The sequence below is a fragment of the Anser anser genome (assembly GCF_964211835.1).
Source record: "Anser anser genome assembly, chromosome: 1".
NCBI classification, from domain to species: domain Eukaryota; kingdom Metazoa; phylum Chordata; class Aves; order Anseriformes; family Anatidae; genus Anser; species Anser anser.
Genome location: NC_139720.1, coordinates 35,937,012 through 35,960,310, shown reverse-complemented (window position 1 = coordinate 35,960,310; position 23,299 = coordinate 35,937,012). Strand labels below are relative to the sequence as shown.

General features: G+C 37.5%; 1 protein-coding gene across 4 annotated transcripts in view; it reads right to left on the bottom strand.

The window, feature by feature from the left end:
• Positions 1-23,299, bottom strand: part of MON2 (MON2 homolog, regulator of endosome-to-Golgi trafficking) — a 73,080-nt gene that overhangs the window by 43,520 nt on the left and 6,261 nt on the right. For 3 of the 4 annotated variants that reach the window (XM_083814434.1, XM_083814435.1, XM_083814437.1), the window contains exons 2-10: positions 14,227-14,290; positions 10,760-10,887; positions 9,779-9,910; positions 7,061-7,190; positions 5,194-5,291; positions 4,469-4,594; positions 3,513-3,707; positions 2,638-2,762; positions 2,149-2,288 (exon numbers count right to left, since the gene is read on the bottom strand). In XM_083814434.1, the coding sequence (XP_083670560.1) occupies positions 2,149-2,288; positions 2,638-2,762; positions 3,513-3,707; positions 4,469-4,594; positions 5,194-5,291; positions 7,061-7,190; positions 9,779-9,910; positions 10,760-10,887; positions 14,227-14,290 (1,138 nt within the window). Of the gene's footprint in view, positions 1-2,148; positions 2,289-2,637; positions 2,763-3,512; positions 3,708-4,468; positions 4,595-5,193; positions 5,292-7,060; positions 7,191-9,778; positions 9,911-10,759; positions 10,888-14,226; positions 14,291-20,621; positions 21,367-23,299 lie in introns of those variants that run through there. The other variant, XM_083814436.1, reaches the window with a different exon arrangement.

Genomic DNA, 23,299 nt, shown 5'->3' with positions numbered 1-23,299 from the left:
TCACACATATTTAAATAAAATTTAAGGACTATTTGAATAGTTGCATTTAGAAGTAGCAGGAAAGTAAGGCTAATCATTCCAAGACTGAAGATTACCGCAAACTTTAAAGATTTCAGAAATGAAAAGCCACATGAAGAAACTCAAAGAGAACTCCAGTGTGTGAATTTGCGCCATCCCAAGGTACAAATTAACACCATCAGGGAAGAGCCAACAACATGCCAAACAACAGCTAGGATGGAATAAATTTTGGTTCCAATGCAAAAAGCCAAAAATACAAAACAAACAAACAAACACAGATGAAAAGACAAGGAAGTCTGTATAAATACATTTCCTGTACATCGAAAGAAGTCTGTACATACTAGGAGTAGGTACCACAAGTGCAGATTCCCAAAAAGGTGACTCACAGCACCTAACTTCAGAATAACAACTGCCATTTTGGTGTGCTCTCGTTTAATTATGTAGAGAGGCTAAACTGCTAAATCCAGACAATACGAATACATGCAAAAACATACGGGAATACACTTCAATACAGTAAAGCTTAACAAGTTAAAAAACAATACCATACTGGTAAAGTGGTCAACCAAGCACTGCCACTGACATGAACACAATTGCACTGGTGCAGTTTTCTGCAATCTCACCAAGCAGTCACACTTATAAACTATTTTTTTTTAAATCAACTTAACTCCTTACAGTGGTAAAAAGGCTTACACCAATATAATAGTGACACAAAACTTAGGCAGATGCAGCTTTCACCTTCTCCCATGAAATGGCTACCCATTGCAAAACTGAAGCTCTGAAGTCAACCACAACTGAATAAAACAGCCTGCTGCTACAGGACTACCATTGCGGCCAGAAGATTCAGTTCAAAAATTAAGAATTGATATGTTCTTTGTTAGAGATGGCCACAGAAGGAAAAGAGGCACAGAGATATGCATAAGAAAGAGACATGAAAAATGCTCAGACAAGAGGAATTGAAAAGGTAAAGGACAAACAAACTGGAACGATAATCCAGAAAAATAGTGACAGCACTAAGGGTATGTCCCTTATGCAATGCTGTTTCACGTGAGGAAAAAAAATGTAAGTTTTGAGGAGAATGAGGATTTGGTGAATGGCTTCTTGTGCGTGTGGTGTGTGTTATATGATGAAAATATGCAGTTTTATGCTTTTCTAATTTACTTAAGTGCATTAAACTAACCTAGAAATAATAGAATTCTTCTATCAGCTTCTATACAGATAACTATCAAACAACAACTGACATAAATTTCTTCACGGAAGCAATGTTAACACCAACTTGTAATTCAAACTTCATGAGGGAATCCTGGGATGTACGAGTCTAAACACAGACTTTTTAATGTTTGCTAATTTAGTAGTAGACATGAGAGATAATAAACGTAATTAAAATATAATTATCTCTTTTAAGAAGGCATGTCAAAAGACAGCCTTAGAAATTCTTATGTTGTTTGTTGCTAAGGTTTCTGCTTCCAGAACCCTGGGAAGAAGCAGAAAGCCCTAATTCAGATGTGACTACCTGCAAAGGGATTAACAGGAAAACGATTCTTCCTTATACCAAATATAAATATACTATGTGAAACACCACAACCCTGGCTGCAAGAAAAGATAATTAAGTTTAGTTTCAGTAAGCGACTGTTTTCAGCTTACAGAAAAAGATTATCCATAAAGCACAGATCCGTCTGTTTACCCTTTAGCTTCCTCCGTCCAGTTTTGTCCCTAAAAATCCAGACAAATTTGCTATCACCTCTCAAAAGAGGAAGGGAACTGTCTAACTAGCTTCAGTTGCATGCAGCCCTCAATGACATCCACCCCGAATCAGACAGAATTCAGTCAAGTTTATAATAGTCAGAAATTAGAGATACATCCCTCATAATTTCCCTCAAAAAAGTTGCAAACCAAGGAGCTTGTAGAAGCAGATACAGATCAGTAGGACTGCTACTCTGCTGGCTGTGAGCAGTCCTCTCAATGACACAGGTACATATGTAAAATCATTTAGTGTAACAGACCTGAAAACTAGCTTGTCTTGAACTATCACCTAAATGAATGCTAGAGAATTGTATCAAACCAAAAAAAAAAACTAATTTGATCATTACAAAAGAAAAAAAAATTTTAATGAGAGCAAGGACAAGGCTTTACCAGTTTGGTTTGGTGTCACTGATGCATTCCCTGTGCTTGGTACAAGAAATAGTGACTGGATGAAGGACCCCAGAGCATTCACAATATCACGGAAAACTTTCGTGGAATGTTGCTTCATATCATAGGATTGACAAAAGGACCTGAAAAGTATTTTAGGAAATATAATAAGCATTTGACAATTTGGAGACTAAAAGCACATTTTAACTGCAAATATTTAGGTGAATAAACTTCATTTTTGAGTAAATGTTTCTTTGATGCTGGTGAAATAGAGAGGGTTTAGAATACACTGCATTAGAATAACTGTAATTCAGTCCTTCCTGGATAATAAGTATTGCCTACTGATTTATACAAAATTATCTTGAAGAGTTTATTGCATGTAAATTTCAAGATTCAAGACATTTATGACATTTTAGGAAGTATTTTCCACCAGAGAAAAATAAAAAGATTTCTTAAAATGTAAGTAAAAGTGAAATTTGATGTATGTTATACCTTAATAGCTGAGGCTGCACACAAAGCCTGTGAATAGATTCTACCGCAACAGCTCTTAGCCACTGTGGTTTGTCTGCATCCAGAAACTTAACCAGCAATGACAGAAAGATCTCACATTCTGTTACCTAAAAAGATATTGTTTATAGCCATTAGATTAAAAGAAAAAGCCTTCTGCAGCATATTTTCTCCAAAAATCTTCTGTTTCATCTTAGGAGTCCAATCTGTGCAAATTTTGCACAGGATCTAAAAAATACCTTCACTAAGTATTTACTCAAAATTATGCAAAAAACATACCTAATAATCTGTTTTGCCAAGCTAATACATATGCAATTGTATTGAAAGAGTTAAATTCTTTAAAGATATTTGAACAAAAATCATAAATATGCTACAGTAAACAAATGAAAATGAAAAAAAAAAAGCTTTTTTTTTTTTAAAGCAAATACCTAAAACTTGGGAGGTACAGAACAGCTGAACATGTGTTTTTAATGAACATTCTGTCAACAGCTTTAGCAACAGGAGTCAAAAGCCTCTTAGCAAGTATTGTCAAAATGCAGTAATCAATGTTATCTAAAGCCAGACAAACAATATAGGAAGATTAAAAAGGTTCCCAAAATCTTAACTGAAAGAAAGTGAAGTGTAGAAAAGACAACAGTTAATCTACTCAGAGAATTTGTATAAGCCCACATTTAATAAAATAATACGTGTAGAATACATGTAAACACAAACACACGTAAGAGGAAGACAATATTTAGACTTTTCTTCCCTCAGTATATGTCAACAGTTCCCAGCAGGTAATTGATGTTATTATTCACCACAGTACTAGCATATATCTAGAAAAACAGAATTGCATAAAGAAAATTTGAACATAATCTTACCAGCAAACTGTAAAACTGCTTAATCAAAACAGAAACTACTCTCAGCAAGCGCATACAGATGGGGAAATACGGTTTTTCCACTGGTGCTGGGGAAGATGATGTGCTAGAACCTTGTCTGAATTTGATATTTGGGGAGAAGAGCTTTATAACAAGAGGGCATACCCTTTCTTTAAGAAGAAAACTGAACTCTTGATGCTGAAAGAAAAAAAAAAAACAAATTATAAACAGATACACTTCAGTTGACTTCAGTAGCTCTGATTATGCATCTTATTTACATTTACTGTTAAGATCAAGTACTCTGAAGTCATGTAAATCTTGGTATAAATTAAAAGCTCATGAAATCAAACGGAAGAAAGGCAGACACCATTTTAAAGCTACCAAAAAACATGATGAAATCACACGGTCAAGTTCATATGTACATTCCTCTTCTTGTATTTTGCAAATTAAAATAGCTTGCTAAAACATCATTTATTATATATTAAACTTCTTAATTTATCTAGTGTCTGCTAAAATGTGTTACTGTAATATTATGGTGCCTTTATATATTGTAGATGCACACAAATCATAGTTGTGATTGCTACTGCTTTGCAAGTGTTGCAAAGCTACAGTTTTCACTGAGATACTACAAATTAAATTACAGAGCTGTATCATCATCAGTGTCACAAATGATGAAAGATAAGAAAATACAACTCTGGAGGGGATGCAACTGGCAAAATAAAAAGTATAATATAGTATTACATGTTCCACAAAATGCGCAAAGTATGAATGATAGAAAAAAGTGGACAAGAAGCATGCTATACTTCTCTATCAAATAAAAAGAAAAATCGAACATGTAAAAGCTACAGGTCCTTTTGAAGGTAGTATTCCTACTAAATTAAAGAGAAGTTAATGATGTGTAAAGATTACTACACATGTGAAGAAAAGACTTCCTAACTTTCTCTACAAGAACTACTCACTTGTAAAAACACTTGCGGAAAGTCATTGAGGACTGACTCAAGAAGTTCAAGGCCAAACGTTCGGGTCATTTCCGTCATACCCACGAGCCAGTAAGGAGCATCAGCATTAACTAACTGACAAAGATCCTTAAAAAGAAATACAATAACATTTACATTCTCTGCACAGTCCTTTACTGTGATCATTTTTTTTTGAGTCTACAAAAAAATCTATTCTCCAACTTCTTTGTAAGTAGTAATTTTCACACTTCAACATAATTTTTCCTCAAATATTTTACTTAAATTATAATGCAAAAAAAAATTTGTTAATTTACTGGTATCCTTGCAGGAATTGTGTTTATTCTTGCCCTCAAAGATATCTCAAAATCAATGAATTTGCTAAGTCAAGAAGATTTTTATTGATACGACGAATATAAATTACTACTTTTCATTATACATTTTATATTAATATACAGTACCAACACAAGAACTAAGACTGTGGTAGCAGTGTTTGGCGAAGGCAACTGAGAATCTCAAAGTTAATGCCAACATGCATGCTTAGCTTTTCCAGTCATCCCTCTCAGGTACAGCGTATCATTGTCAACTAAAATAAACACACTTAAGAAGGCCTGAAGCTCTGGTTAAGGACCTTACCAATATGCCAACCGCAGATTTCTGAAATTTCTTACAGAGACACACAATCACCCAATCATAACTGCAGATGTGTTAAGTATATGCTGCCCAACTACCTGAAAAAGCATATATGCATCTTTAGCACACGGCTTCAGTGTACTGACAGATCTTCTGTTACTATTTCCTTGAACCGCAGCTGGCTGTTCAATCGTGTCTGTGTAAAAGCAGAAGTCAGTTTTGTTAACAACGGAACTGTTCAAAATCAAGTACATATTAAGTGCTCTTACAAACAAACAGATTCTAAAAGAATGGCCAGACAATTCTTCAACAACTTACCATTTCTACAGAAATAAGGATTAGATTGAATACCAAAGATCATGAATAACAAGCAATTCTTTACAATGAACATTCTCTTTAGAACCGCTACTGTCGCTCATTTCATACTAAGTTATCTAAATTACCCTCACTTTGTACCATAGAAGTTTAGGTTGGAAGGGACCTCAAAGACCATCTAATTCCAACCCCCTGCCATGGGCTGGGACACCTCCCACTACACCGGGTTGCTCAAAGCTCCATCCAATCTGGCCTTGAACACTCCCAGGGACAGGGCATCTATAGCTTCTCTGGGAAACCTGTTCCAGTGCCTCATCACCCTCATAGTAAAGAACTTCCTCCTAATATCTAATATGAATCTACCTTTTTTTTTTTTTTGTAGTTTAAAACCATTACTCCTTGTCCTATTGCTACACCCCCTGACAAAGAGTCCCTCCCCAGCTTTCCTGTAGGCCCCCTTTAGGTACTGGAAGGCCGCTGTAAGGTCTCCCCAGAGCCTTCTCCTCTCCAGGTTGAACAACTCCAACTCCCTCAGCCTGTCACCATAGGAGAGGTGCTTCACCCCTTTAATCATCTTTGTGGCCCTCCTCTGAACTTTCTAATATGTCCATGTCCTATTTGTGCTGAAGGCCCCAGAGCTGAACACAGCACTCCAGGTGGGGTCTCACAAGAGCAGAGCAGAGGGGAAGAATTACTTCCCTCACCCTGCTGGCCATGCTGCTTTTGAGGCAGCCCAGGACACAGTTGTCTTTCTGGGCTGCAAGCGCACATTGCCAGCTCATGCTGAGCTTCTCATCAAACAGCACCCCCAGGTTCTTCTCCTTAGGGCTGCTCTCAATCTATTTTCTACCCAGTCTATATTCGTGCTTGGGATTGTCCTGGCCCCGATGCAGGGCCTTGCACTTGGCCTTGTTGAACCTCATGAGGTTTGCACAGGCCCGCCTCTCAGGCCTGCCCAGGTCCCTCTGGATGGCATCCCTGCCCTCCAGAGTGTCAACTGCACCACACAGCTTGGTGGCATCGGCAAACTTGCTGAGGGTACACTCGATCCCACTGTCCATGTCACCAACAAAGACGTTAATCTGCACTGGTCCCGATACTGTCCTCTGAGAAGTATCGCTAGTTACTGAACTCCAGCTGGGCATTGAGCCATTGACTACAACAATTTGAGTGTGACCACCCAGCCAATTCCTTACACACCGTGTGGTCCATCCATCACTTCCATGTCTTTCCAAATTTAGAGACAAGGATATCATGGGGGAAAGTATCAAATGCGTTGTGTAAGACCAAGTAGATGATGTCAGTTGCTCTTCCCTCACCACAAATTCCTTCACAATACTAACCTGAAGACCATCTCTCACAGTTTGAAAAAAAAAATAGATTTTATATATTTTTCATGTATGTGTATACACATACATCTATATATGTATATATAGTGTACTGACTTTGACTGACACAGTGGCTGATGATTTCATCACCTTTGAATACTAATAAATGTATATAAGTCCTTAAAAATGAATAATGTCTGTGATTGTTTTTATAAAGTTTATAGATTTTTTTTTACTACTACTTTATCTGAAAAAGATAAACATTTAATGTGTGTCCAAACAACAGGTTAATAAAAGCAAGCAGAGTAAGAAGTATGCCCACCTTTATATCGTTCATCTTCAGCAACCACTCTCTCAAATACAACAGTAACCACCTGTCGCACTGTAGCTGCTGCAGTGTTATTCGTGATATTATCTTTTGTGAAGTGCAATCGAAAACAAAGTACAATTGCCTGGGGAAAAAAAAAAAAGACACACATCTTACAACACCATATCTTTATCTTTTAGCTAGGAGTCAGTTTTGCTGATTGTGGAATATTTTCCACTATAGCTTGTCAAAAGGTTGCCTAAAAAAATTCTTTAATAACTTTAAATCTGAAGAATCAGAATATGTTTATGGATTATCCTAGCCAAAAATCTCTTTAGTAATCCTTCCTAAAAGTAAACTAGAAATGGTATTAAAGACATTATGATGCACCAATAAAACAGTAACCACCATACAGAAAATACACCGTAATCACTACATAAAACAACTTGTATGAATACTAACGCCAAAAAAAGACATTGGAATTATAAAGTTAATTGTAGAAAGGTCAGGCAACTCCAAAGTTAAAATGGACATAATCTTACACCATTCTTCTCCTATATTAAATCACAATAGTTTAACAACCATGTTGGTTGTGCTGCTATTATTCTTCACTAAGGTGTATATTTTAATGTGTCATTGTGCTAGCAGTGACCTGAATAGTGTTTCCCATTGGATTTAGTATTACCTCTAACACATGATAATTATTTATTTTATAATTAATTTTGAAATTCAATATCTGTATGTGGTGAAACCTGTATTTCTTGTTCTTTTGTCCTTATTTCATGTTCTTGCACAAACTTGAGCCACGCCCAGCCATGGTGCTGTATGCTCTGAGCCACACAATACGCACAACTTCCCTTTCTTGTGGACTCTGGCATCCTCCCCCCAACATTTTAGTCTGAAATTTTACAATACATCATACACCTTTAGACTTTAAGAAGACATTGCATGACTGTGTAGGTTAACCTAACTGCAATGCCTATATTAAGGGCCTTTACAAGAAGGTTTACCAGTAGTTTTCTTAATTTCAGTCAGTCAAGCTGAAACATGAATATGCAATACACGTTTGCCTCACATTCATTTTCACCAAGAACTTTTCAACATGGGAAAAAAAAAAACGACATAACTTTCAAATACTTCTCAAAAAATCCTGGAAGTATCCGGGGGGGGGGGGGGGGGGGGAAGCAACAAACCAATCCATGTTAAGTAAGACTCATATTTGGTTAACGCAGAAACTCTAGTAATTCCATACCTTCAAGAGAGATATGAAGAAATTAGTAAGGGATGTTGAAAAATGTGTTTGGGAGACACATATATATAAAAAAAAGAGTAAGTGAACTAGGATGTAGATACCAGGAACCTAAGGGGGAAGGAGGAAGGGTACAGAGGAAGGGGAATCAGAATAAACAAGGGATGAGATGTGTACTACACTGCCACGAAAGATATGGGATATGCAGAAGAGAAAGTTATGGTAGCCTTAAACAGCAATTGTCTCCTGAATTCAAACCTGATAAAACAACATTATTGCAGGTTGCTAAAGAACATCTGCTACCCAGTTAAAGACACCAAGAATCCCATTTTCTAAATGAATTCCATTTTCTTCAAAAATGATGTTTCTGCCCTAGAACATAGAATCTAATTTCGAAAATGAGCATCATTTGGAACAAAAGAAACAAGATGGTGATGAAGAGCCTGACATAGTTTGCATACTCAAGTTAAAATGAACTGACTGACAAATCCTTCAATCCTCACCAAGTTTCTATTTAGTTTCTATTTTTCTATTTAATTTCTATTTTTTCATTTACACATTTTTTAAATTTTCCATTATCATCCTGTGTTCAGCAGAACTTTATAACCTGGCTTTGTTCTCTTTTCATGTTTTTCTTTTCCTTAAGTAAATGAATAATGCTTTTAACATCTACACATTTAACAAGCTGGGTAGTTATTTCTCTAAAACTTGAAGCAAAGAAAAATTGAAATCACTCCATCAGAACATAACACCTTAAAAATATTCTTGAATTCTGTTCTCTCAAAAAACCCTCTTATATTAAACTGACACACTGAATGCAGAGCATAACAAAGACAGCAATTCACAATGATTTGTTTTTAAAAAATCTACCTTATGTTGGAGAGAAAACAAATAAAATGTAGTCTAGAAAAAGAACTTAAACAGAACTTTACAATTCACAGATGGGTAAATAGTGTTGTTCCTCGTCATGTAATTTAAGATTAAAATGATAAGTACACTTATTTTTTGTCTTAGTTGTAACATAACATCTGAAACTGTGTATGTTTAAAATTTTCATAATGTTATTTCAGGTCAGACTGAAAGAACAATAACTGGACTACTTAGGTAAGAGATTCAGGTCAGAGTGGGGGGGCAGCTTCTAATATTTGCTGTAGTAGTGCCAGCTTGCACTGTGCTGTGTGCTCTGACTTCACAAAGAGAATAGACTAATTTAGTAGATCAGAAGAATAAGCACTAGTTCAGTGTTTTTTTATTTAAAGTCCCCATTAGGTCAGGAATTTATTGTTGTGGAGGAATTAAAAAACAGACTAAAAAGGAAGCAAGAAGAAATTTTGTTTCAGAGTCTAAACATAAAGCCAATAGATACAACAGAATCAAGATATCCCCCTCTTCTTCCATTATTTTCAAAAGCTTCCTATGTAGAATTTCTCCCTTTTTTTCCCTCTTGGATATAAGTACTCTAATTGGCAGTAACAAATTCTTACCTTGGACAGTGCTTCATCGTGCACAACTGTATTTGTTGTTAAAAGTACAAGAACTGTCTGAAGCAATTTAAGTTCTTCAAGACTATTTTCCATCAGTTGCCAAAGCATATTAATAATGTTTCCTGCTGCAGCCTACAAGAAAAAAATATTTTGTGCCAATAATTAAGATGTTTATATACTATTTATATCATGTGTACACATGTAAGAATAGCACTCTTGTAACTGCGTATCATAACTCAAATTTGCCTGCTTGTCTATACCACAGAACTACTTTCAGAATAGAAAGCTAAATTCATTGTTACAGTCTTCACAAAACATATATTTTTAATTGACAGCAGGAATCTCTTAATTTTTAGTCCAAAGTAAAATGGATACTTCATTGTCTATTTGGAAACATTAAAGAGACAGTATGAAGACACTTTTCCCTCAAAATTCATTCATATCAGAGAAATATAATTTTATACTATGCAAGCAGAATCAAAGATATATTTCGTTATTATTTTCACCAACTTCCTACCACACTCTATATGCGGTACCATAATATATCAACAGACATTTACAGTTGCAGGACATGTACACCCATTTTATTTTATTTTTTAAAGTAATATGTAACAAACACAATATATAGCGTTATCACATTCAGTAACTTTTATGGATGTAATCTTAAGTATGATGTTTATCAAGGACCATTACACGTTCCGTTCCTGCACTATAAGAATACAAACTAAATAAGCTGTTTCGAATACTCATGAGCTCCTTCTAGAAATTAGTATTTTTCCCAATCACTCTTTTTTTTTTTTCATGGTCAAAATGGTGGTTTTCTTTTAAATTACATTTTTTTAAATCTATAAGAGCAATGTAATTTGCAAACTATGTTCATTGTAATATAAACAGTCTCCTAAAAAAAGTGTTCACCATCAATTTGGGGCCTGTGTTTCTCACATTGAAATATTTATGTATTTATATGAAGATTGATCTTACCTCTGAAACAACTTCATGGGACATGAGCCTTTGTATGGCTGCTAGACAAAGCTGAGTGATCTTTGGTTCCTTTGTTCCACAACCCATGAGAAAAGGCTGAACTACCTCTGAGCTGTTCTCTTTCAACGCTTATGAAAAGAGATACGGAAGCAGTCAATTTTTAACACTTTGAAGAATATAAAATTTGTTAATCATACCTATTAACAAAAAGCAATCTCCAGTCTTGGAAATTTGAGAGTTACTTTCGCACCACAGGGAAGAAAGACAACCGGCTGCCAAGGCTCACCTCCACAGCTACCCTAATGCTCTAATTCCAAGCACCTTCTCTCCCCTTTCTCAACATCTCACCTTTCTTTGAGCAACTTTCTCTTTCCAAATCGAAAATGTCCACTTAGAATCCATTTGGTTTTGTGAGGTTTATAAGGTTCTGCCTACCCCAAAACTCTCTCTGTCCAATCTCCTTCTGTTAGCCTTTTCCTTCTGCTCTATGCCACCTCAGAACTAAATTCAGAAGCAACACAATGCATGGCACAAGAAGTACCAAGTTCTCAGAAGGAAGAGGAAGAACAAAATGCCATCAATAAAGCAGGAGGAGAAGGAGACTTGAATGTTTGTATCCTGGATACATACACCTTCAACCGGCGTTTTAGTGAGGAATGGCAGCTTCTTAAAAAAAAGCATTTTCATGAGAAATGACGAGTTTCAGGATATTTTTTTTTAAAGGAGAAAAAAATGTGCAATTAATATAACATTCCACATATGTTGTTGTTCATTCATGAAAACTATTAGGAGTTCAGCTGCTCGTTTCAGATGCTAAAAATTTCCTCACAGCTGAAAATTGATTGTGTTCTTACACTGAATGTCATCCAATGTGTTTTAGTCTATGTGTTATAATAAACATACATTTATGAAAAAGACTAACACATTTTTAGAGCACAGATCTTACCACAAACAAACAAAACATATATTCCCACATAAAAATGCAAGATGATCAAGTTTTTTGTTTTTTGTTTTTTTAAACAATTTGAAGTTTGTCTCTCATGAAGGTTTTTTATTAAGTATCACTATAATCAACTTGAAAAAAAATGACGCAAACATCAGGGTAAAAACTATAAAAACATATTTTAATAATACTTTAAACCAAAGTACTAGCACATGACTAACAAATTTCTTTGTAAACAATAGGCTAAAATAGATGCCTTTTTCTTTTTTTTTTTTTTTTTGTAATGTAGTAGCTCTCACAAGGTAATACTGACACACAGACAGTCCATAGTCATGTCAGACTCTTCACGTCCAGCTGACAGAGGCTGACCTTGCACCAAATGCCTCACCGAAGACAATTAAAATGTGAGCATAAACATGAATGAAGACATGTAATTTTAGGCATCCGTCAGTGTCTAGTGTGAACAAGAGGACTAAGCTGCCTTTAGAGCCCACGACACACAGCTGAGAGAGCTTAGGAAGCTCACGCTGGACTGGATACAAAAGCTTCCTTACTCATACAACTTTCCGACTTGCCACCAAGTCAGAAACTGACAGAAAGAAGAAAGCAAAATTTTTTTAAAAAGATACCAAAAATCTTTTATTGTTAATATAAGATTTAAAAATCATGATTTTAAAATCAAACTTGGTATTTTTCCTATAATCCACTAGAAGCAATTTCACAACAGGACCTATATAAGCACTTTTGCTTTATAAAGCTGAAATTAATGTTTGGTCGATCTAGTTTGGTACCAATTGCTACCTCAGTTTCAGTCTTAAAACATACAAAAATGTTCTTATATCTGTTTGTGCTTCCATTTTGCTATACCAAAATTACCAAAGAGTGTATTAAAAAAGACACCTATCATAACAAACCATGTCGAAAAAGAAATTTTGGGAAAGTAAGACTTACTACTTCATTCCATCAGAAAGATCATAATCGTAATTTTTTAAAAGAATGTCTAAAGCAAAAAGCATGAATTACTTAAAAATAGCACATCTCAGAGCCACACGGAAATAATTTCTCACATTTGTCTGCCATGCTATAAATCGCAGGCTCACTTCTCTTTGGAATTACTCAAATCCTCATAAATAAACTATAAACCACATGCAGACTGCCAAGAATGAAGACTGATACTGTTTTTTTGTTTTGTTTTGTTTTGTTTCTCCTAAGAGAAGACAAGTTACATCAGTGACCTCAGAATTCCGGCAAGTTAAGCACATCACCAGACACAGTGTTAGTTCTCTACTGTCATTGTTCAGGTTTTTTGTTTGTTTTGTTTTTCATGAATGAAACAAATGCTAACTACATTCTAGTTTAAACCTTACAAATGAAAACTAATGACAAAAATTGACCAACTACCAGAAGGTGTTCCCTCCGAAAGATAAATGACTGCCTATCCATGCCCCAAAACAATAATCTTTTGCATCTCTGCACTTTGAAATTAAGATTAAAAACAAACAAACAAACAAAATCCTTGCATGAACACAAACTAGCTTTCTAAAATGTAAAGATCTTTACGTAGTAATATGCCAAAGAACGTTGCTACTTCCCAAATAGCTAACTAGAGATTTCTCTTGTTCATATATAGATTTTGATGCATAGCTGACATTACCTGGCATAGCTTTCCCACTTATGTCAGCATTCATGACAGCAGGAAAAACAAAGAAAATAAACAAATAAAAACGAGGCATTAAAGTGAAATATTGAAGGGTGGGACTGCTACTTCAAGTAATCCTAGAAATTGCCTCCTTAACAATATCTGATTTACACACCTCAAAAGAAAGAAATAGTTTTATATCTATTTAATTTGGACCTTTAAAATAATTTATCTTCATAAGGATTTTGACTACAGCTAGGGTAGACACTCAAGCATACGGGGGTATTCAAATCTGGCCAAAGGCTTTACCAGCAACTGGTAAGAAGCCATCAATTTACATACTACTTAATACAGCTGAAGAAAGTCAAGGGATACTGTTTTAAGCACTTACAAAGCTGCAGCTCTCCTGTCCCTCAAGGCAATGGTACATCTCAAACTGAATGACCTTGTCTCAGATTAAGATGGATTTTTGCCTGCCGGGTACAAGTCTCCAAAGGCTAGACTCTCACAGTAAACACACAGATGAGGATCACGCTGCAGAATGCTACACAGAGCTCTCAACAACAGCTGTGGTGAATGTAAACGATGAGTAAAATATGGAGAATTTGAAGCCTAATAATTTCATGTTATTTTTCTAAGTGGTTAATTCCTTTTGTAGAACCACCACTGAAAATGGAGACCTTTCTCAGCATCAACATAGCTTGAGCATGATAGAGAAGTAGAATTTTTCAACATTACTGGATTTTTTTGCTAGGTGCCAACAAGCATCACTGATGTAGCACACACTAAAAGGCATTTAGGATTATAACACATAACCAAGACTCATCTTTAATGTTTTGATATGTGACCCAAGTTTATTTTTCCCATTGTACTGCAAATAGTTACCTGCCAAAATATCAGTGTTCCGTGCAGCTATCGTTTTCACTTTTATTATTCCTGATTCAGCAGCCTGTAGGGGAAGGAAAATAAGTAGTTTAGATGCGATTTCACACATCAATATCTGCAAAGAGATAAACATATAAGATAAATAGAAATGTACAGTCTCAGAGAAAAAAATATCTCTAGTGTTTTCAGCAAGCAGCGCTAATGTAGAATTGAAACTCCTTTCCAGAACTGTACAGAAAGGGGTATAATCTGTGGGGTAGATATTTTTAGAAGACACTGTTTTCATTCTATTATTTTCCAGTCTTAAGAATGCAGAGAAAACTCACTAACAAAAAAAAATGGCAAGTAGCCTTCATACAGTTTCAACCTGTCGAACATATACCATGTTACATTATAACCTGTCACATTCATCAGGTTGAAATACTGAAGGAATTGTGAATATCAGTAATTGTATCAATGTTTAATACATAAGACTTAAGCAGTGAAATCCAGTTAATAAATCAGATGTGGTACACTACACTCGAATTCTACCACTGTTCTTCAGATCAGGTAAGAGCATTTTCGATTTGCAAGCTAACACTCTTACTAACATTTTTGGAAGGAAACCCAACTTCCCATGCATTTTGTGTCCGGAATTCCCCATACAAATTAACCCCATGCAGCACCACATCCAACTTTTACAAACCTTCCTAACAATATTCAATTCTGGCCACCATGCCACACTGACAGCGCTCTGACCTCCCCACAAGCATTACCTGAAATCCCAGCCGGACACCTGGGTGGGAGGGATGTGCGTGGGAGCTGAGCACCAGTGCAGTACTGAAGGGCAGAGCAAGGAGGTCACATACCACTATGGGGTATCAGCAGCTCCCCGCTTAGCCTCCACGAACACCTTCCAGCATAAATCACTAAGTCCTGTTTCCTAATGTAATCAAGTCAAACTGAAAATTTAACACTGATGCTTTCTTTCCCTTTCAAAATTATGATTTCTGTCAAGTTTTACGTAAAAAAATTCAAAATACACTGCAAATGGCTCCTGTCCATTTTTTGTAATTCCATTAATACATCTTAAACCTCTGGAAACAACTAAAGAAATTTCGATGAGCACACTGTGCACCAAAAATAAATGCAACCGTTTTTCCCAAATGACAGGACACGTGCTTCTGGAGAATATTTTTCAGCCAAATTTTAAAGCACACTTGCACTTTCTAACTCAGCTTGATGTTTCTGTGTACATTACACACTAAGCTTTTCCACTTTTCCTTGGATTTTACATCACCGTTCAGAAAAGTGTGCTATCACTGTATGAAACCAAGTAGAGAAGCAATCTGTGGCGGCAGAAATATGAAAGCAACCGTATGTAGTTCTACCAAGCAGTAACATTTCCCCTCCATTGAAACACTGTCCCAATAAAATTTCCCAGAAAGCCAGACTAAGATGACTGCGTAAATTCAAAATCAAGTATTTTCATTAAGATTTTGCATTTCTCAAATGAGCTAAATTTAAAAAATGGAACTTAAATTTCCACCATTTACTTTGTTTCCAAACATAAACATAGGAAGACTTTACACAGGCCTACCACCACTTCAATACACTTGTGAAATTCTGGGGACTTACATAAGCTTTGCTGAACAGTGTTTTCTACTTTAAAATATATATATATATTTATAGAACAGTATCAACAGTGTCTGAAGTAACAGGCAACATGCTCAAATGAGCACAAAGCAAGATGCAAATAGATCTTCCACATAATGAAAATGAGGAATGCCAAAGACTACTCTCATTTATTTCAATTATGTTAACTTAATGTGCTGAAGTGTCTAAGTTTTAAATCAATCCCTGTCCTACTTCACTTATAAATGTCAACTAATGGGGGGGGGGGGGGAATCTTGTCACAACAAATTGCTCCTGTTCATTAATATGACGGATTCGTCACAGTCCAACTTCAATTATCTTCAAACTAAGCCTCATCACATCTACTGGTAAGTGATTTATTTCTTGCCAGTATTGACAAATTCCCTCCGAATCAAACAAACAATGAGCTTGCCACACACATAACATCTGCACATACTCCAAACATGGCACGAAAAAAGGAAAAAATTGATTTACAACAGAACATCTCCCATTTAGTTGTCTGTTACCTTTCACGTAAAATAGCATAATTTAAAAAAAAAAAAAAAGGTAAAACAAAACAAGAGCTCTTATAGCTTTTACTACCACTCTGAATACGACAGTTTTTCTCCAAAATATATAGGAATTTCTGTGATTTTCTGGGTTATGCTTTGTTTTCCAGTTTCTATTTAGAATTCCAAATCAAACTGCTTACAGTTTAAAACTAACTACACTGCACATACCCTATTAAAAAAACAAACACTTTACTACATATGTGAAAAATAACCACATAACATCTACAAAAAAGGACTTTAGTGGAAAAATAAACAATAGAAAAAAATGAGACTATAAACTGTTATCTGGCTATCCTATACACATCAGTACAAAAGTGTACTTGGATAGCCTCAGTTTAACTTGGCAAGAGAAAATACATATTAATAATAGGTACTATGTTTACAAATTTACTTCAATTTGAGCATTCCTGCAGCACTCTACGGATGACTGCCCCATCAGAAAAGGATACCATGAAACCACTAATCAGGGAGATGGCCAGCATCAACCTGTGCATCTACTGGTGTAAATACAGTAATTTACTTTCGTGTAAATATAAGGCTTGATTTTTTTAGGAAGTCACCGCTTTAAAAGTAACATAATCAGAGTTTCTGTTAGCACCACAATTAACAGCAGTCTAATGAGCAAGTCAGTTACCTCTTTAAGAAGCAGCAAATACATACATAATTCCTGTAACATAAAAAAACTCAAGTGTACCTGAAAACTTCAGTCAATTAGATTTCCAATTCCGCCACCCTAATAACTGAAATGGACTGAAATCAAATGCCTCAAATGCCCACTTGCCACCATTGGGTTTTGTTTCGTGTTTCTGCTGCAGTAACTGTAGCATTCAGTTTCGGCAGGAGAAATATCAGTGAGGAGCAGAGATGGATTCTCAGTGATGGCCTGTATTCAGATGAATCTCTTCTGCATACTTTGATTTGCTTTTAATCAAGCAGTCTATAATCTCACAGCAAAACCCATCGGGATCCTCTGGACTCAAGCACTTGTCCCACCATCGCTCTGCTTCCTTGCCACTTGCCACATATTTGCTGGTTACCTGGAAATCACTAGTAATGGGACTAGAGGGAATGGCCTCAAGTTGCGCCAGGGGAGGTTTAGATTGGAAATGAGGAGACATTTCTTCTCAGAAAGAGCAGTCAGGCACTGGGACGGGTTGCCCAGGGAGGTGGTGGAGTCACCGTCCCTGGGGGTGTTCAAGGAAAGGTTGGACGTGGTGCTTAGGGACATGGTTCAGTGGGTGACATTGGTGGTAGGGGGATGGTTGGACCAGATGATCTTGGAGGTCTTTTCCAACCTTTATGATTCCACGATTCTCTGAGATCAAACGCAAGCGGAGAATTTATCAACAAAAATCAAGAGTTTGAGTTTCTCAGATCCAGAACTCTTCCCCTCCTCATGAATTTCTCAGTCCTCAGTTCAAACATGCATGGTGTGAATCTTCCAGCTTTTTGGCAATGTCAGCCTTTATACAGGGCCAGAAGCACCAAGCGGGTGGCACAGAGTTTGTTCCTGCTCCAGTGCCCTGCTACTGCCAGGCAAAGCTTTGACTCAGCCTCAGGCAGAACCAACATCTTCCAACAACCAGCAGTGTTCAAGTCCCAGATGTAAGCTTCTCCATGTAAATCACACGTGTATGGAATATAAAGATCTATAACTCACTAATTAAACATTAGGACAATTAAGGTATGCAATTCTACTGAACGAAATGGGAAGCCACCAATCTCCACAGCCCGGTGACAGCTGCGCCTCAGTGCACCAGTTTCTCAAATCCGTCTCTCAGGGACTGAAAGCTCTCAAACCTCACTGCTGTGGATCAGCCTTCGTTACCAAGAGATGCCAGTATAGCTACCACCATGATGATAACGTTACCTGGCAGCCCAAGGAAAGAGAGGCCATAAGGAATAACGGCACGTAGTGCGCCTGAATTCATAACTGCGTAATTGTTTAGGGTGGTGGTTCGCTTCTCACAAACAAAACCACTGTCGAAGCCCTAGTGCAAAGTGGCAATGCATGTGGACAGGGAAGCAAGGTGCCACCAGGCCAGCTGGGATGGGATCTGATGGCACTTCAGCTGCTCCACAGAGATCCCAACGCTCTTAATCTGGTGTAAGTGTGAACGAGCTACCCGTCCTGAGAAACAACTCCAGATGACTACTTTTCCTAAGGGAAAGACAACAAGAAATTGTAATCCTGAATCTCTTTCTCATCAGCAGCCCTTTTCCCTTTATCTTTAATGTTTCAGCAATCTTTAGAAGTTTTCAGAAAAGATTTTTAAGAGGTTTTATGAAGAGTCAACTTGCTGATCTTCAAAGAAAGTGGCATCTCACAATTAGAGCCAGAAGTCAGCGCCTTTTTTTATTTAAAACCAAAAATGATATTACCACGCAAACAGCCAGGCATGTACTAATTTCTACTAAAGACTGATTCAACTTTAAATATATATTTCACATGAGCTTCTGATTGGATAGTATTCTTACCAAAACACTATAAACCCCAACATTTCCACCACGAGTGCACCGAATGACTATCGATGTTTCAATTATATGCTCAGAGCAAACTGCTGTCTCCAGAGATATCAAAATTGCCATAAAATTTGCCACACAAGTTTTTGATTCCTCTCTTTTGAAAGGAAAAGCATTCAGTCCTTTCAGGTAGGATGGCCTGTGTTGGCATTTACATCATACTGTTTGCAAACCTTTTACTAAGATTGGATGAGAATAATGTGTGTTATTATGGTCACTTTCGCAGCCATTACGTGAAATAAAAAGAGCAATTTTTTCCTATCTGTCATTTTTTGCCTTTCTAACCGGAACACTAACCCTATAGCCAATAGCTTAGATAAGAGATTCTCCTGCCTAAAGTGCAGTTTCACATCAATGTTATTCCAGCTTGCTTTGCAAAAGCACATTCTGGACCATTACTGCACTGCTAAACTATTATTTGGAAAAGGACACGCACACAAAAAACTCCACAATAAACCAACCCCACGAAAGCACTCGAGTGTACCACATCTGTGTGAAAATGCGCTGTACCTTCCTTCCACGTTTTTATCCGCCTCCTCAGGAGTACAATCCCTGCTCAGACCCTTCCCTTTCATATACGTTTATTCCATCTGTGATTTAAACTGGTGAAGTTAAACCTGGTCTGATGAAGATTCTCACAAGGAATTATTATATTGGATGATTTAACATGCTTGGACTAGAGCTTGCTCACATTCTGCTGGTTTGGATCAAAGGTACAAGTAAAGCCTCTGGGAATGTAACACCACCCGCTGGAAAGGTGGGCACAATTTGGGAGTACGTGAGCTCAGTGCTTCAGTCAACTCAACACAGGAGCCCACGTGCCCAAGGGCCAATGTCACTGGAAGGCCGCCCTCTACCAGGTCATGGTGACTTGGGAAGGTTTTTGGACCGGGGTAGGTTTTTGGAGTGGGGTGAGCTAAGCACCACACACATCTCAAAGGAGGCCAAGGAAGAGCATTCGGGCCTGTATCTTCCACATCAGTCCCTGGGAAGGTTATGAAACAAATCCTCCTGCAAGGCATTTCAAGGCACACACAGGACAAGGAGACTAGGAACAGCCAACGTGAATTTAGCATGAGCATGACCAACCCAAGTGCCTCATAAAACGGGATGATGGGCTCTGTGGGTAATGTGAAAGCAGCACATACCCTATAGTTTGACTACAGCAAAGCCTTTGATGCAATCTCCTATAGTATTCTTATAGTCAGATCGGAAAGACAGTGAACAACAAAGCAAGTGGAAAACTGGCTAAACGGTTGAGCTCGAAGGGTTATTACAGGTGGTATGAAATCCATCTGGCAACTAGTTACTAGTGGTTCTCCTCAGGGAGGGACAGTGGGGTTAATACCATTTAACATCTTTATTAGCAGCCTGGGTAATGGAATAGGGTCTGCGGACAGGCATCCACTGCCATATAGTGGAAGGTGGGTTTCTGTTCCGAGGAACCCAGCCAGGCTGGTAGGAACCTCATGAAATTCAACCTAGGCCAACGCAAATTCCTGCACTCAGGAGAACAGCCCCACACAGCCATCAAGGCTAGGGGCTGACCAGCTAGACTGATTTTCCAGCTTTGCAAAAAATGACACAGGGTCTTGGTATATAATGAAGTGGAACGTGAGCCAGCAGCAAGTCCTTGCCACAAAGGTGGCCAACTGCACGTTGGGCTGTATGAGCAAGTGTATTCACCAGGTTGAGGGATGGAGTCTCCCCCTCGCTCCTGCTCTTGTGAGAGTGTTGCTGGAGTACAACGTGCAGCTTCAGGCTCCCCACGCAGACACTGACATGATGGGGTGAGTCCAGTCAAGGTCTACCAAGATGGTCACAGGGGTAGAGAACAGTATATAAGGAGACGATGCGAGAGCTGCATTTGTTCAGCCTGAAGATGACAAAGTTAAGGGGAGCGCTTGTTAATCCCTACAACTACTAATGGGAGGCTGTAGAGAATGTGCACCTGTTGCAATCACTGCTCAGATGTGTTTATCACTGGATATATGTACAAGCAGAGAAAGAAAGCAGGTAAAACTAAAACCAGTAATTATTTCAAACCACTTCTAATTCTGTAATTCTCACACAAGTTTCTCACTCTATAAATTGAAGACTGCATTTCAGTAAACCACCTTCACTAAAACAAAACCTTCCATACAAAAGCAGCAGCAGCTAGTTTTTCAACTTTAACTTTGGAATTTGTGATTTGTATGAATCATTAAATAGTCCTCATTAAACAAGAAATTATTATGCTTTCCATTTTAAAGTTCATATCACCTTTATTTCACATTCAGAGACAAGAAATTGCAGCAGATGGTCAGTCCCTATTTATATACAAATTAGTTTCTTTAACTGTTCTCACTTAACCTGGAAATAAAATTGTTCTGGTTTATTCTACATCATGATCTACCAACACTCAATGAAAGAAATAATTAGTTTACATTTCCAGCCCCAAGAACAGTTGAAGATATCAAACTAATTCATGTTAGACTTGACTCTGCTCAAAGATGGTGCCAGTCTCAATGACAGGAACACTAGGTGATTCTGCTATACACTTCCTCCACCAATTCAAGATATGATATTGCAGAATTTTTTTTTTATTTATTATTAACAAAAAATTTCAACTCCAGCTTCCGTGCAACTATATTAGTTGCTCTGATGTTAGTAGCAGCTATTTCACTTGACTGGAACCCTTACTCCTCTGATCCATTAATCTTCCGAAATTGTCAGCTTGCAGTATCAGCAGCCAATTCAGAATCCTGAAGGTTAATCATCAGTAATGCCAGGAGAGGTGCCAGTGTTATCTAAATTGCTTCAGAGCTGATACCTCTGGAGGTAACTCACTTGACATGAATGTAGAGGTAAAGAAAATGCAATGCCAACATTTTGTATCAAGAGTTTTCATTTGACAATCGAAATACACCCCAGCTGGAAAGCCATCACATATAAATCAATAGAACAAATCAGAATGAGTAACACACAACAATCCATTACTGAACAGCAATGATGTAGACAGAGGGGAAAAAAAAACTTAACCAAGACTTGACACGGAAGAAATACAGCTAGTTACCAACAAATTCTTAAGTTATACTTCTCTCTTGCACAGTAATATAGAATCAGGATTTACCCCATATTTAGTTTTGTATTATATGTATAAATTACAGTAATATTATATCTATATATAGTGTACAGACATCTTGACAGTGCCCACGTCAAGCATTCATGCATTTCTGAGAGACCCATTAAGCAGAACACAAATGACTACAAATCACTGGAACAGAGCACTTGAATTTTCATGCTATACTTTTGTCACAACACTCATCAGCACATAAAAACCTGTTTCAGAGGTTTAGGAGTTTGAACTTGAAGTTCAAACTAATTCTGCCTTCAGCTTGTCACTCAGAACAGATTGCACTAGGAAACCTCTGAGGCATCACCACAAATACGAGATTCGATCACCTAGTCACAGACTGCAGGCCCATGACAGCGATGGCTCTTTGCCTGGCACCTGGTGAAAAGAAACATTTAACATTTTGGGCTCAGGCTGAGAGCTCAAGTCACCCAGTATTTCCAATTTCTGCTACAGGTTTCCTGTTTAGTCTTCAGGAACCACAGAATGTAGGCAGGGATGAAGGTGCACAAATTTAAGCATCTAGACTTCCACTGCACTGGAGATGGTTTAAAGAGAGGCTTCAAGAATTAAGAAGCACTCAGCTGGGACTAATTCAGCTGACCCCCTAGGAGGGGCTCTATGCAGTCATCTAAGCTTAGACCTCCGTATCTGAGACAACTGCATGCAGACGGAAGGCCTGTGTTCTTCTGGACCGGCTGCTGGAAGCTAAACAAGAAACATTTAGGTATCACGTGGCAAAGATACGTGAATGTGTTGGTGACAGACTAAACCAATCCCCTGGCCACCCGCTCCATTGACCGTATCTCCGTAACAGAGAGACCCTGTACGGTCGATGAAGGGAGCTTAGACACCCACAGCTAGGCACCTGCTCTGAAGTCTACCTCGAAAAGTTTACAGACAGACTGAGGCATGGAAAATATTGCTCATGTATTCATTCATTAAATTGTAAGGTATTACGTGATGGGGGAAATGGATCTATAATCATAGTGTCAGCCATTCTTGAAAACATGGTATTTCTTATCACAGATTAAAATGATGATACAAAACCTAGAATTTTCACAAATTGAAACTCAGAACACATTTGAATAGACGGCAGTCCCCTAGAAACATAGCAGTACGTTTTTAAAAATTACGTTGAAAAAGTATTACTGCATATAGAGCAATATTGAAGAAAAAAATTGCAAAATTGATAGATCCCAAACGTGAAGCTAACCAAAGTGGCAACTGGTAAAGGTTAAGCATTACA